Below are 16,464 nucleotides of genomic sequence, written 5' to 3'. Positions count from 1 at the left end.
GGTGAACTCCATGATACACTTTGGGGTGCTCTAAACCCTGGCCCTTCTCTAAACCCTGGCCCATAACAATAGTCCTAGATGACCATAGTTTGCTTTCTCTTTTGGTGGTTTAGCCTGAGGATCACCACACCTCGGTTGTGGAGCATGGTTGAGGAGGCAGGGCCTTCATGAATAACCACAGCTGGTACTGGCATTGAACCCATGCTGTTGGCCTTGCTCCTCTTCACAAACCAGCTGTCCTGCCAACTGAGCTAAACTGGCCCCATAATAACCTTTTATTGTCACAAGTATGAAGTTACTGTGAAAAGCCCCTAGTCGCCACATTCCAGTGCCTGTTCAGTTAAGCTGGTACGGGAATTGAACCCGCGCTGTTGGCCTTGTTCTGCATCACAAACCAGCTGTCTAGCTCACTGAGCTAACAAACCTTGGTTACTGTATAGGGTCCTTACTGCTAATGTTCAAACATATGCTCCGAGCTCTGGCTTCTTCCTGTTGTATAGGGGCTCAAGATAGGTGTGCCCTCTGTCTCTACTCCTGTTTGCCTTAGCGATAGAACCAGGGAGATGCTCAGTTAAGTGGAGGGGGAATAAATCGGGGAAGGGTGGGCCTTGCTTCTTAAATTAAATTCTACCAGTCTGGTTGATGGTGCCAAGGCAGACTTGTAGGAGTGGGATAACCGTCCCCTGTCCTTGGCCGGCAGGATTCAGACTATTAACATTATCGTTTTCCAGAGATTTTTATTTCTTTTTCAATGTCCCCCCATTTTTCTCCCAGAGGTCTTTTTTGTTAAAGTCAATAAATTAATGTCCTCTTTTATTTGGGGGGGGGGGGGGGTAAGACTCCAAGGATCCATAGAGTTCTGCTCCAGCGAGATAGGCAATCAGGGGGCTTGGTTCTATCCAATCTATAGTTCTATTAATGGTCAGCCAACATTCAGAAGGTATTGTTGTGGTCGAGTGTTCCTGGTTCCATATGGGGCCTAACGGAAGCAAGTTCCTGCACAGTTTCTAGCCTTGGTTCAATAGTAACCACATCTTTGTCTGTCTCTCCTGTATGATTTTCCCTGAATCCAGTGATGGTGTCGACCCTGAGAATCTGTGAACAGTTCAGGTGGCATTTTAAGCTCTATCCTATTTCTCCACTAGCTCCTATCTGCAATAACCAACTTTTTCTGCCTGCGGGTTTGGACTTGACGTTTAAGTATTGGGAGGGGAAGGGTTTGGAGACCTGTTTGTGGAGGGGAAGACAGTTGAAGGAGCTATTAGAGAGATTCCAACGTCCTGATTCTAAACTTTTCAGAATCATGATTTTTTTTTGCGCAAGGCTTTCCCCGCCTTTCTCTTGGCGCCACCCTCTTCCCTGTTAAAGAAGGTTTTGTGGCCGGATCTTGGGGGGGGGGGGGGGGGATATCTCAAGCAGATATGGCCATATCCTCTCAGCGGAGGCAGCTTGATTGAGTGAGGCAAGGGTGAAATGGGAAGGAGAATTGGGTCCCATTCTGGATGATGAGGTATGGATTGAGGCCATTCAGAGCGTCAATCGAGCATGCAGTTGACACGGTGAAGACAGTGATGAGCTCAGTTCAATGTTGCCCAGTGTATTTGGCCTGATTAGCTGTCCAAACTGCTGAGTACATCCCAAGGGACTGTTTTTCGAGAGGAAAGTGGCCATTGCCAGAAATTCATGAAAAGGATTGGGGGGGTAGAAATTGGTCCTGAACATTCCTCAGGTCGTTAAATCTATATGAAATATAACTCTATGAAATATTTCAATTTTAATGGGGCTATTCCGCTTACTGGAATAACCCTGGCTGCCTAGTAATATCCCACTTGCCTACTCTTAAGGAAAGAAGAGTGAATGGTACAGAATGCCAGATCAGTCAATATTGTCCGTGAAAGACAAGATGTCCCAGTGCCTCTCTCATTTCCGGGAGAATTAGCTGGCTTCCTTGGATGCTAGCAGTATCTTCGGAAACAAATTAGGTCAAGCTATTACATCGCTAAGCGATTCTTTTTGACAGGTCAGCGTATGCAAATTTGCAGACTGGGTGAGATGTACAGAATTCATTGAGGGTCACTTGACATTGGCCCAGAGGGCCCAACAGGTGGTATGGGAGTCAGCCACCGGTCACCTACCTCTCTCTTTACTCTCTCTCGGTCACACACAGCTTTATCTCAATGCTGACCCACAGTGCCTAGCAGTGCCAACAGCCTCAAAGTGGGAAAGATATTTGCCCGTGCTGACATTCACAAAACCATACATCAACAATTTGAATGTTCGCCAAAAAAAAAACAGAGTAAGAAACAAAGGAATGAGTGCAGAATAATAACCGAGGGTAGCCTGGAACACTTTCCAACTTTACAATCTCTCTAAATGTGTGCACAAAAAGACAGACAACACTGGCTGCCGGCTGGTACATAGCAAGCAGTCTGGTCCAGACAAAGTCGCTCTGGGACAAGACAGGAGGAAATCTCTATCAGTTTTAAGATATAAAAGCTTTGCTGTAGACCCCAAGCTGTCTCAGCTCAAGCTGTGTTTGCCTGCCTGTATTTCACAAAGCAAAAAAAAACTAATTTACTTTGTCCTCTCGGGCTTTCAGTAATAATAAATCATCTCTCTCCTCAAAGGCTACAGGAAAAAGAAAAAGGTGGGAAATAGCACCCCACAGAACCACACCGTGAACAAAGCAGCCCTGCGTTCACTCTGCTCCATCGAATGACAGCCCAAGAAGTGGGCGCGGTGACGGGGGCGGCTCTTTGGAATTGGAAGGTCAATTTGAAAAGGTCAGGGCCGATTCTTCCCATCCCTCGTGACTGAACGAAGCTATCTGGTGTTTTTATTCCTCCCCAATTTACAGCTGGTAACTGCCACCACCACACTACACACCTCACAGCTGCGCAGCCGAATCTGCTGCCGCTCGTGGAGGTTAATGCAAATTGTAATCTCTTTTTGTTTTCAAAAACAAGGGTCGTTTTCCTGCCGGCCTCCTCAGACACTTGAGCCGCCCTATCGATGAATTTGCTTTGTCTGGCGCAGGGCTGGTGAAGCAAAATGTTGTGTTGCACCTACCCCCCCCCCCCCCCCCCCCCCCCCAAGCAATGCAAATCCAGACAAGACTGACATTTTATAATGCAGAAAATACAGGCCTCTATTAATTAATTTACAAGCCCCTTGAGAGGCGCGCTTCAAATGCAGGCCAAGGAAAAGTAATTCCGATCCTGAGTTGGGGGTGGAAATCCACGGAAATTTCCATCCATTTGGGATAGCCACATTTTATTTTTAAAAACAATTAGTCACCTCATATTCCTGGATTTGGTTTCCTGTTCCAACATCTCCCAATATGTAGCTCGGTGTCGATTTTCATGCTCCTGTGAAGCATCTTAAGGCATTATATGGGCTATAAAAAGATGCGCCGTTGAAAAAATATTATTGTATTGCTCGTCAAACGCACCGAAGATTAGGGGTAGTTTCACCAGGATAATGTTAACCCTGTGCCTCTGAGATTTGCTCACGTACACCAGTCAGAGAGGATGCGGCACGTTTCTGCGGTGTGGTAAGGTGATTCGTGAATCTAAATCTCTTGCTCCGTGCATGTAAATGCATATAATTCTAAATAATAAAATACGCTGCACGCCTTCACCTGGAGTTTCTTCAGGATCTGAGGTGAAATGCGAACCTGGTTGAAAGTTCCGCTGAGTTGGTAGAGCCCGGAATTGTGTCGAGTGCAGTCCAACACTCTGGCTAACCGACAGAAGTCAGAGAGTGTTGGTGGATGGCAAATATTCAGCCTGGAGCCCAGTTACCAGTGGCGTACCGCAGGGATCAGTTCTGGGTCCTCTGCTGTTTGTGATTTTCATTAATGACTTGGATGAGGCAGTTGAAGGGTGGGTCAGTAAATTTGCAGACGATACGAAGATTGGTGGAGTTGTGGATAGTGAGGAGGGCTGTTGTCGGCTGCAAAGAGACATAGATAGGATGCAGAGCTGGGCTGAGAAGTGGCAGTTGGAGTTTAACCCTGAAAAGTGTGAGGTTGTCCATTTTGGAAGGCCAAATATGAATACGGAATACAGAGTTAATGATAGGGTTCTTGGCAATGTGAAGGAGCTGAGAGATCTTGGGGTCTATGGTCATAGATCTTTGAAAGTTGCCACTCAAGTGGATAGAGCTGTGAAGAAGGCCTATGGTGTGCTAGCGGTCATTAGCAGAGGGATTGAATTTAAGAGCCGTGAGGTGATGGTGCAGTTGTACAAAACCTTGGTAAGGCCACATTTGGAGTAGTGTGTGCAGTTCTGGTCGCCTCATTTTAGGAAGGATGTGGAAGCTTTGGAAAAGGTGCAAAGGAGATGTTGCCTGGAATGGAGAGTAGGTCTTACGAGGAAAGGTTGAGGGTGCTCGGCCTTTTCTCATTAGAACAGAGAAGGATGAGGGGCGACTTGATAGAGGTTTATAAGATGATCAGGGGAATAGATAGAGTAGACATTCAGAGACTTTTTCCCTGGGTAGAACAAACCATTACAAGGTGACATAAATTTAAGGTGAATGGTGGAAGATATAGGGGGGATGTCAGAGGTAGATTCTTTACCCAGAGAGTAGTGGGGCATGGAATGCGCTGCCTGTGGAAGTGGTTGAGTCGGAAACATTAGGGATCTTCAAGCGGCTATTGGTTAAGGCACATGGATTACGGTAGAATGATGGGGTGTAGATTAATTTGTTCTTAATCTAGGACAAAGGTTCGGCACAACATTGTGGGCCGAAGGGCCTGTTCTGTGCTGTATTTTTCTATGTTCTATGTTCTAACACGCGCCCAATCTCCAATGGCCCAGAGGCAGGCAGAACATCCACTCAAGCCCGTGATGTCGTGGGAGATGGCACGAATGGCAAGGGCTTTTCCACCAGCGTGACTTGAGCGATAACCGAATCCTTTATTCCGCCCGGCATTCTGGCTACCAGAAGGAATCCCGGCTCCAGGTGAGAGTTCAACTTGCAGCCCCATAATGGTCGCTAAGTGGGATGCCACAGCCTGGAAGATCTGTGAACTGTCACAATATTGGATCAATCTGTTTCTGACGAAGGGAACACTCTTTCAAAGCTTGGGGCAACAATTCTGCCCCCTATCCCCCCCACCCTCAACAGTATTATCCAACATCTTTCACCCCGCCCTCCCCCATCACCACTCCCGCCCCTTGCGGGAACCACTGAGGCAATATACACCCACAAAAAACTTTAAATGAGACAACCCTCCCTGATCTCCAAGCTAGGGAAGAGAGGAGCAATGGTCTGCACAGTGGGCCCAGGCTTTAGACCTCCATTAGGTTCACACCTTTCAGAATTCTCTTTTCTTCCTCACTCACCCTCTCCTTTTATTGTATCTAGTTTGTCTTTTCTCCTGTGCAATATAATCCATCTGATCGTAGAATCACAGAATATACAGTGAAGAAGGAGGCCATTCGGCCCATTGAGTCTGCACCGGCCCTTGGAAAGAGCACCCTACTTTTTTTTTTTAATTTTAAGAGTACCCAATTTTTTTTTTCCCATTAAGGGGCAATTTAGCATGGCCAATCCACTTACCCTGCACATCTTTGGGTTGTGGGGGCGAAACCCACGCAGACACGGGGAGAATGTGCAAACTCCACACGGACAGTGATCCAGGGCCGGGATTCAAACCCAGGTCCTCAGCGCCGCAGTCCCACTGCTATCCACTACGCAACATGCCGACCTGAGAGCACCCGACTGAAGGTTAAGCCCATGCATCCACCCTATCCCCGTAACCCGGTAACCCCACCTGGCCTTTGGACACTGAGGGGCAATTTAGCATGGCCAATCCCCCTAACCTGCACATCTTTGGACTGTGGGAGGAAACCGAAGCACCCGGAGGAAACCCACGCAGATACGGGGAGAACGTGAAAACTCCTCGCAGACAGTCACCCGAGGCCAGAATTGAAGCCGGGACTTTGGAGTTCTAAACATTGTGCCACCGTGCCGCCCATTTTTAAAAGCAAGTGCATTATTGTGTGAACGGAGGGGATGCTGGTAAAGAGTGGACTGGATTTTACATGTCCCTGCTTGGCATGTTTCAGGTGGCGGGGGGGGTGTGCATATAAAAAGTTGCGTGCCACCCCCGCTCCATGCTCAGCCACATAATAATATGTTAGGTGGCCAGATGCTGATATACAGAGCCCACCTACCACATGTAAATAAATAATTAAGGGTCGTTCAGGCTTTGTGACATATCTATTGGGCTGATAACACAATCGCTTCACAGCTCCAGGGTCCCAGGTTCGATTCCGGCTTGGGTCACTGTCTGTGCGGAGTCTGCACGTTCTTCCCGTGTCTGCGTGGGTTTCCTCTGGGTGCTCCGGTTTCCTCCCACAGTCCAAAGATGTGCAGGTTAGGTGGATTGGCCATGATAAATTGCCCTTAGTTTCCAAAATTGCCCTTAGTGTTGGGTGGGGTTACTGGGTTATGGGGATAGGGTGGAGTTGTTGACCTTGGGTAGGGTGCTCTTTCCAAGAGCTGGTGCAGACTCGATGGGCTGAATGGCCTCCTTCTGCACTGTAAATTCTATGATTCTATGATTCTAATACCCTGCCCACACCAAACTACAGTCAGCCTGAGCAGCCGGGCAGGAGTGGGCAGCCTGTTTTTAAAACTCACATGAACAAACGCAGAAAGGAAGGAGAGGCATCACATTCGGGCAGGTGCCCTGCACGCATCAGGACACCCCCCCCCCCCCCCCCTAGATATCACCCTTGCACACCACGCTCTCTTCCTTCCATGCCACCTGTCTGGCACAACATGGCCCTCCACTCCCTGTCCATGGGTTCTGAGAGCTCACCCCACCCTAAACATCTTGGACCTAACTTCTTGGGGCACACAGGATCCTCTCTGCCCTCTTTCCGGAGTCTCACTAGTCAGCTGTGGCGTTGCCAGGATTGATGGAGCTGCGAGCCACTCTCCCAAGAGCAGGACTTCTCCCCGAGTCAGGACAGAAGCCCCACTCTTCACCAATTTAGCCCGCCCATAGAGTGGGTCAGCTTCCAGCTGACTGGATTAGATTAAATTTGTTTATAGTCACCTGTTCCGAGGTACAGTGAAAAGTATTTTCCTGCGTACAGCTCAAACAGATCATTTAGTACACAAAAAGAAAAGAAAATACATGAGAGGGCAACACAAGGTCCACAATGTAAATACATTGACACCGGGTGAAGCATACAGGAATGTAATATTAATCAGGTCAGTCCATAAGAGGGCAGTTTAGGAGTCTGGTAACAGCGGGGAAGAAGCTGTTTTTGAGTCTGTTCGTGCGTGTTCTCAGACTTCTGTATCTCCTGCCCGATGGAAGAAGTTGGAAGAGTGAGTAAGCCGGGTGGGAGGGGTCTTTGATTATGCTGCCCGCTTTCCCCAGGCAGAAAGCGGTGTAGATAAAGTTAATGGATGGGAGGCAGGTTCGTGTGATGGACTGGGCTGTGTTCATGACTCTGAAGTTTCTTGGGGTCTTGGGCCATACCAGGCTGTGATGCAGCCCGAAAGGATGCTTTCTCTGGTGCATCTGTAAAAGTTGGTAAGAGTCAGTGTGGACATGGTAGAGTCGATGTGGGTGGACCAGGACAGATTTTTGGTGATGTACATTCCTAGGAATTTGAAGGTGTTAACCATCTCCAACTCGGCATTGTTGATGCAGACAAGGATGTGTACAATACTTTGCTTCCTGAAGTCAATAACCAGTTTTGCTGGCATTGAGGGCGAGATTGTTGTCGCTGCACCACTCCACTAGGTTCTCTATCTCCCTCCTGTATTTTGAGTCGTCGTTGTTTGAGATCCAACCCAGTATGGTCGTGTCGTCAGCAAACTTGTAGATGGTGTTGGAACCAAATTTTGCCACACAGTGGTGTGTGTATAGGGAGTATAGAAGGAGGCTAAGTACGCAGCCTTGCCAGTGTTGAGGACTATCGTGGAGGAGTTGTTGTTTATTCTTACTGATTCTGCTTCCGAGAGGGGAGGGGGGAAGGGTAGTGAGCAGTCCGTGCCCCCCACCCCACCCTACACACCCCCTGTAAAATGCAGGCCAGCGAGTCAGAAAGCCGAGTTTGTGGTGTGGGAAGGTAAAGTAGTAACCTAATATTAGAGTATCCCACTTCGTAAACACGTCATTCCTCCTCAAGCCTGTTTGAACTTCCTGAAAACGGAGCCCATTTCATCTGTTCCGGAGGCCTTCCAAACCTATGGGGGTGGGGGGGGGGGGGGGGGGGGGGGGGGTATTTCCTGGGATTCGCACCAGTGGGATCATCAGGTCTCGCCAACGGCACAGCCCCACTCTGGAAAATCCCATTGACAATGGTGGGACCAGAAGATATCACTACCAGCGAACAGCAGGCCGTCTCCCCCTGCCAGGAAACCTGTCACGGTGGGTGCAGAACCCCCCCCCCCCCCCCCCCCCCATCCCAGTATGAATTACTGAATTAAAATACCTTAAAATACATGTCTAAGATCTTCAGCCCCAAAAAACCCAGGTTTTGTTATGTAATTGCACACATTACCAGCAGAGGGAGATGACTATTCCTTTGCAAGCACCTGGCGGAGACCTCTGAACTCAGCAGGTGAGCGAAAATGAACTGTTGAAAGAATAAAGGCACAAGCTGTCCAGTATCTTTCACAGCCCTGAACTGCATAAAGGAACCTCAATTGAAAAGCAAGTAACAACAAACCGAAAATGCATTTAAAAAACGCACAATTTACTGAATTCAATATTCGAAGAATCACATTCCCTCCGTGCCTTTCTTTATTCTTTTATGGGATGTAGGCGTGGCTGGCTGGGCCAGCATTTGTTGCCCATCCCTAATTGTCCTTGACCTGAACTGCTTGCTTGGCCATTTCAGAGGGGCAGTTAAGAGACTGCTGTGGGTTTGGAGTCACATGTAGGCCAGACTAGGAAAGTATGGCAGATTTCCTTCCCTAAAGGACATTAGTGAACTAGGCAGGTTCTTTATGACAATCGACAATGGTTTCACGTGGTCACCAGTACTGAGTCTAGCTTTTAATTGCAGGTTTATTACCTGAATTTAAATTCCGCCACCTGCGATTTGACACACGTCCCCAGAGCATTGTCTTGTCCTATGAATTATTAGACTAGGGTGTGGTAGTATGACTAGAGGTACTATGGTACCTGGGAGTGTGAGCTGCTATTGGTGGAGAAGGCTCGCTGCCCATTGGCCCAAGTGTTGCTTTCTCATTGGTCAAGACGTAGGTAGCTCCGCCCATGAGGGGGAGTATAAGAACCCGTGTTTCCCAGCAGCCATCGTTCTTTCTGTATTCAAGCTGCTGGGGACACTTCTTGTAGATTAAAGCCTTCGATTCAGACTGCTCCTTCGTTTCTGTGGTTATTGATCGCGCATCACAGGGACGCATCCATGGCAGCCGCGGAAGGAGAAAGAGTGCCGCCAGGGCACTGGCCCGGAGTCTGAGCGGGGGGGGCCCCAATCGCGGGCCAGGCCGGATTTTCGGCGGCCCCAGGCGATTCTCCGACCCTACTGGGGGTCGGAGAATTTCGGCCCTCGTGTCACCTGTGGTTCTTTTGCCGATCAACTAAAACCTGTGAGATCTGGTAACCCAGGCTTCTGCCTCTGGCATTCAAAAGCATTCATAATTTCGAACACCTTTATCCATCGAATCTCCACTTCATCTTCTCAGCTCTCAGGAGAACAACCCCCCCCCCCCTCCCCCCCCAGCTTCCCCAGCCTCACCCCCTCCGACATCTTTCATGGCACCATGCTGCCCCCTGAAACACTTCAGTGTTTGCTAATTTTGCTGTGTGCCACTGCCACATCTCCCACTTCCCTAAGGGAATGCTAAAGGACACACTAAGGATGGGAATTGTAGGCAGTGACCATGTACAGCTGCGGAGATCAGCACCGGGATTCTCCAACCCCCCCCCCCCCTCCGGCCGGGTCGGAGAATCCCCGGGGGCAGCGTGAATCCCGCACCGTCGCTCCGATGCCGTCTGCCGTATTCCCCTGCGTCGGTTTTCAGGCAGGGGGTGGGGATCACGCCACGCCGGTCGGGGTCTTTGGCAGCGCCCCCACCCCCCCACAATTCTCCGGAATTCCCCCTTGACTCGGAAAACGTTCGCAGGATTTTATATTTCAAGTCAAATCGAAGCGACATTGAGGCCAGGGGAGGATTTTCTGGATGACAGGGTTTCCAAAGTGTCTGTGGAGGACACATCCCCATCGAGCACCACAGCCACACAGCCTATTAATGCTCCAAGGGGGGTTAATTGGATGGAGAAGGGTCCACCCACCACCCCCCACCCCACCCCACGTCGTTCAGGCAGACGTCTCACCTCAGAGAGTTGCCAGTCAATCTGACTGGATAGCAGCTCAGCAGTCCCAGTGGCTGCAGTAGGCAGAATTGCGACATGCAGTCCCCAGATTCAAAAGTGGCAGAGTTCAGGGCTAGGTAGGTGGGGGGGGGGGGGGGGGGGGGGGGGGGGGGAGCCTCATCTTAGAGAGGGTGGGTGAGACCTGGGGGTGAGGGAGGGTGGGGTTTTGGGGGAGGGGGTGGGTGTCTTGATTGTGAGGCCAGTGAGAGAGGGAGCATCTAATATGGAAAGGGGACCCACCCTGAGGGAGGCGTTCCTCCCTAACCACCTGAGGCCCAAATAGGATGACCTCTTTAGGCCATTATCCATTCCTCACCCCTTCCCAAGAGCCTCATAAAACATTTTTTTTCATTTTTCGAATTAAGGGGCAATTTAGTGTGGCCAATCCCCCTACCCTGCACATCTTTGGGTTGTGGGGGCGAGACTCAAGCAGACACGGGGAGAATGTGCAAACTCCACACGGACAGTGACCCGGGACCGGGATCGAACCCGGGTCCTCGGTGCCGTGAGGCAGCAGTGCTAACCACTGCGCCACTGTGCCGCCCAGCAACCTCAAAATTGAGGCCGGGTGGGAAATAACCCTTAAGAGGCCTTTTACAGGCCTCAACTGTGACCAGTGCCGGTGGGCAGCCCCAGGCCTCGCCCATCCCCTTCCCCCCCCAACCCATACAATTGTGGAGAGAGGGCGACAGGAAAGCCATCCAGGAAATTAATGAGATCCCCCCCTCCCCCACCAGACTGCAGGAAACCTGACCCAGAAACGAATTTCAAAAAAATGCCAACTATGGTTCCGTCAGCTTCAGTGAAGGTAAAGTCAGCTGCCAGCTCACTTTGAGCCCGTTTCACCCTGCTGATGCCGACTAAATTCACCAGCTGGATATTTTGAGATTGTAACCTTATCAAAGAAGCACATTGTCTTTTTTTCTGTGAGAGTTTACATTGTTCCCCGAGGGGCTTAAATCCACAAAATCGGCCAGAGGAGTTCCTTGTCAACACATTTTGCATTGCAACACAGAAAAGTTCAAACACTTCCTTTGTTGATTTTCAGATCAATTTGCCATCTGAAATAAGGCATCCATATGGCTCAATGAGTCTTAACAATAAATTACACATTTAAAAAGATCATCACATTCACAGTTGGCATGAATATTGTGAAGTCCCCCACAAAATGCTCAGGCCCGCACTAGAAAATCCATTATTAAAATGCTTTTAAGTTGTTTAAACTGGCAGTGCCGTCTTGTAAAGTCTCCTCCCAGATCCAGTAGCATAGACATGTGGATGTTACATAATACCAGTGATGTCCATCCTTACAATGATTTGAAAACATCAGCCTCTTCTCCCCTTGGTTTGTGTCTGGGTCCAGTTCTCCCTGTCCTCTGGCATGAGCTTACATCATGAGTGCGTTCAAACTATTTGACCACAGGGAAACCCCCAAGTCAAGCACAATCCGATGGCCAATCCTGTTGCAATGTGCCTTAAAGTGGTGGCACGCTGCATGTTTTGGGTTCATGTATTAAGAACAGGCACATGTGAACAGGAATAGACATGGACGGAAAGCTTGAAGACATCAATCAGAGGTGCAGTGTTAAGTGTGTTGTGTTCTGCTCCACGTCAAAGTGAAGCTGAGGCTGGATGACATGACACACTTCCCTTAAAGTGATGGTCCACTGTTATCCTTTAACGGCACATCATAATAAGTCCCACCTCCATAGGTGATCACTTTTTTCAGCTGGGGTCCCAGTTCCCCATCTCACGCCCAGCTGCAGTGAGGCCAGTTGTAGCCTCCCTGTGACCAACCCATCACAAATCAGCAAGCTCAGTGCTGCCCTAATGTGTCCCCGTGTACCTTAGACATACACTGGGACTGTGGATGCAGGTTCAATAGCAACTTCCAAAACAGAGCTGCATTGTACTGGAAGAAGATACAATTGCATGGCTATGGGGGAAGATGGAGTGGCAGGGGGATGCAGTGGAGGGGTGGGGGGGGGGGGGGTTGGGAACAATTGGAAAACTCTTTCACAGTGTCAGCATAGGCTCGATGCCTAATGGAGCTAATGGCCTGCTTCTGTGCCACATGGCATAGATTTTGCTAACTGAACCAATAATTTACATTGATATTATACTTTCAGTGCAGAAAAACATTCCAAAAACACAGCTTGAAACTTTATATTAAGTTGAATTAAAAATGATTATAAAATATGAATATCACAGGAGTTAAACTCCAGCAGAGAATATCATGGCACACCACTATGTCAGTTCCCTTCCAGGATTTTCACAGTGCCAACAATAATGGCCCTCAATTTGGGTATTCACTTTAGAAACCAAAATACTTTTTTTCTTCTTCTCCAATGGCTCAGTGAGTAAATGCACTTCCTGCTGTGAGACTGAAACATACAGCACAGAAAGGCTTCAGGACAGATACAACCACTGCTGATCTAGCTGACATCCGGTGGACCAAAAGCTATGGACACTAACACTGGTCTCGCTCAACACCCCTTTGGTTTGAGGTCGGGAACCATCCCACAGTCCTTGTTCCTGATTGCTGTCTGGTGACTTATGTGGCAAGGAGTGGAAATCTGCTAAGGGCAAGGGGTTGAGGCGGTGGGTGGGGTTGCTCACCTGTTACATCCCCTGAAAGACTGCAAGGCCAGGGAGAGTGGGCAATCGGATGAGCCACTGATGCTGCCTCTACATTCTCAAAAGTTAACAAGACCACTGTACCTCTGGAGGAGGGTGTGGGGTCAGGGAGAAGAGGGGGAAGTGCGGTGGAACATCTAGAAGATAAAATAGCACAAACATTTCATTCCAACCCAACCCAATCCATTAAATCTACTACAGCTGTTGTCTGATTAGAATATTAAGAAACACCCAGTGACTGATTTTCCCCCCTGAATAAAATATCAGTGACAACTACCTCCACGACTCTCACTGTCAGCAGGCTTCACCTGAATGGGTCGATTCATCTAGAAGATAAAAAAAAGAGGAATTGGAGATTAGAATTTCTATTGAAAGTAGCATCTTTAGCATGTTATAAATCACAATGTCACTTCAAGGCACTAGCTACACATTTCAAGTCATTGACAACGTCTTACTTTGCAAAAAAAAATTAAATCAACAGTCCTTGCTGCACTGTTACATGCGAGACATTACCAATCCCACTGGGGAAGAAAAGAACGAGATTTGTATTGAGTTAATAAATATTTTCTTCAAGGCATATTACCTGGGGCCTTCTAATCAGCTTCATTCTTGGAATAGTGATTGATTGGCACAACTGCTGGATGCCTCACCAGCCATTCACTCCCCTTCAGCCCAGGTCTACTATCTCCCGAGACTTGGGGAAGGTAAATCTGGGTTCCTGTTGGCTTGTGTTAGACATGAAGCCAGGTAGAAGTGTCAGGTCCACCTTGTTTTATTTATTGTATCCAATATCCTCTGTGCAGTGTGTCACATGATTACGTGGTGACATTGTCAGAGGCACTTGGGAGATTTACTCTCTGTTCCATCTTGTACAATGGACAAGCAACACCTCTGTAAATAAATTCTGACAACTGGTTAAGTAACCTGCGATGTGGCAACCTGGTATCTTTTGTTTCTACTGTGAAGTACAAGTAAAATCCCTTAAAACGTAACAACCTTGGAGCTCAGAGGCATGTCTTGGTGGATATTCATAGAACATAATATCCCTACAGTGCAGAAGGAGGCCATTTGGAGACTTAAGGGGCAACTTAGCACGGCCAAACACCTAACCTGCACAGCTTTGGACTATGGGAGGAAATTGGAGCACCTGGAGGAAACCCACGTAGAAATGGGGAGAATGTGCAAACTCCACACAGACCTCCACGCGAGGTCAGGATTGAACCCAGGTCCCTGGCGCTGTGAGGCAACAGTGCTTACCACAGTGCCACCGTGCTGTCGATGATTCAGGCGTAGAATCCTGATAATGAGATTCGAATGTATTATTATTTTTAAATATTTTTATTCTCCTCCTTTTTCACATTTTCTCCCAAATTTACACCCACCAACAATAAACAATAATCAGTAACAAATATGTCAATCCCCATATCAATAACAACGATCCCATCTCCCCACCAAAACCCCAAACATTAGCCCGCATGTTCACACAAACAAATGGCAAAAAGGAATCAGGAATCACCTATAGTCACCATCAACACACACGGCCCCCCTCCCCACAACCCCCCCAACCCCCCCCCCCCCCCCCCCCCCCCCCACCAAATAATGTTCGATGTAATCCAGTTCTTCAAAGTGCGTAATGAATAATGCCCATGAATTGTAGAATCCCTGCATCCTTCCCCTCAGTTAAAACTTAAACTTCTCAACAGTCAAGAATTCCAACAGGTCTCCCCGATCACGCCAGGGCACAGGGTGGAGAGGTTGCTCTCCAACCCAACAGGATCCGCCTTCGGGCGATCAACGAACCGACGGCTGCAAAATCTGCCTCCAGCCCCGGCTGGTAAGTCACCCCGATCGTCGGGTCGGAGAATTGCCGGGGGCCGGTGTGAATCCCGCCACCGCCGTCTCCTGAAGTCTCCGGCACCAGAGATTCGGCGGGGGCGGGAATCGCGCTGCGCCCGTCGGGGGCCCCCCCCCCCACCCCGGCAATTCTCCGGCCCGCGATGGGCAAGTCCCGCCGCTGTCATGCCGGTCCCCGGCGTGAATCACACCACCTACATTACCGGCGGGACCAGGCGGCGCGGGCGGGCTCCGGGGTCCTGGGGGGGGGGGGGGGGGGCGATCTGGCCCCGGGGGGTGCCCCGACGGTGGCCTGGCCCGCGATCGGGGCCCACCAATCGGCGGGCGTGCCTGTGCCATGGGGGCATTCTTTGCTTCCGCGTTCACCATAGTCTTCACGATGGCGGACGCGGAAGTGACCCCCTCCCCTGCGCATGCACGGGGATGATGTCAGCAGCCACTGACGTTGCGGCGGATGCACGGACGTTTGCCGGCCGGCAAAGTCCCTTCGGCCCCGGCTGGCGAGGCACCAAAGGCCGTTCCAGCCGGCCGGCGGGGCGCCAACCACTCCGGCGCGGGCCTAGCCTCTCAAGGTTAGGGCTTGGCCCCTAAAGGTGCGGAGACGTCCACATCTTTGGGGCAGCATGACGCCGGAGTGGTTCACGCCACTCCATCCCGCCGGGACCCCCCACCCCGCCGGGTAGGGGAAAATCCCGCCCATGGTCCCCCAAGGGCCTGGGTCCAGTTTCACGTGCACCACTTTAGAGATTACCCTAAAAACCTCTTTGCAGTAATCCTCCAGCTTTGGACAGGACTAAAACATATGAACGTGATTTGCGGGCCCCCCACCCCCCGCAACGTTCACACCCCACCCCCGCAACGTTCACACCCCACCCCCGCAACGTTCACACACATCTTCTACCCCTTGAAAGATCGGCTCATCCTCGCCCTCGTGAGGTGTGCTCAGTATACCACCTTCAGCTATATCGCCCCAACCTCGCACACGAGGTGGAGGCATTCACTCTCCGGAGCACCTCACACCAGAACCCCTCCTCCATATCCTCTCCCAACTCTTCCCCCCACTTTGCCTTGATCCCTTCCAGTGGTGCCTTCTCCTCTTCCAAAATAGCTCCGTAAACCATCTACATTACCCCCTATTGCAGTCCCCCTGTCGTCAGCACCTCCTCCAGCAACGTGGAGGCCGGCTCCACCAGGAAGCTCTGTATCTCCTTTCTGGCAAAATCGCTGGCTTTTAAAGCAGACCAAGGCAGGTCAGCAGCACAGTTCGATTCCCGTACCCAACCCGAAGTGTTGGCGAAACTGCCTCCAAATTCTCAACGAAACTATTACTACCGGACTCCCTGAATGTTTCCCCGGGGCCACCGGGAGCGGTGAATGTATTATAATGATATTCACGGCATTGAATGTTGTGAATCCCGTCACGTCACTCAAAGAGGGGCAGGGAGAACCACGGTGAGGCGTAATTTGGGCCTCTCGCAAGATTTTGTGTTCCTGTTACCAAACCCGCCCGAAAAGAACGGAAGCCTAAAATCCCAGCGCAGGTCCCACATGTGAAAAATCAGCGACTCGCCCATTGTATTATCTAACTCTCAAGT

General features: G+C 49.8%; 1 protein-coding gene across 7 annotated transcripts in view; it reads right to left on the bottom strand.

Moving 5' to 3' along the window:
• celf5a (cugbp, Elav-like family member 5a) overlaps positions 1–16,464 on the bottom strand; it is a 512,219-nt gene that overhangs the window by 225,769 nt on the left and 269,986 nt on the right. For all 7 annotated transcript variants that reach the window (XM_038777514.1, XM_038777515.1, XM_038777513.1 and 4 more), the window contains one exon: positions 13,293–13,341. In XM_038777514.1, the coding sequence (XP_038633442.1) occupies positions 13,293–13,341 (49 nt within the window). The remainder of the gene's footprint in view (positions 1–13,292; positions 13,342–16,464) is intronic.

The sequence above is a fragment of the Scyliorhinus canicula genome, chromosome 18 (assembly GCF_902713615.1).
Source record: "Scyliorhinus canicula chromosome 18, sScyCan1.1, whole genome shotgun sequence".
In the NCBI taxonomy this organism is placed as follows: Eukaryota; Metazoa; Chordata; class Chondrichthyes; order Carcharhiniformes; family Scyliorhinidae; genus Scyliorhinus; species Scyliorhinus canicula.
The sequence above is the reverse complement of the archived record's forward strand: the minus strand, read 5'-3'. Positions and strand labels throughout refer to the sequence as shown.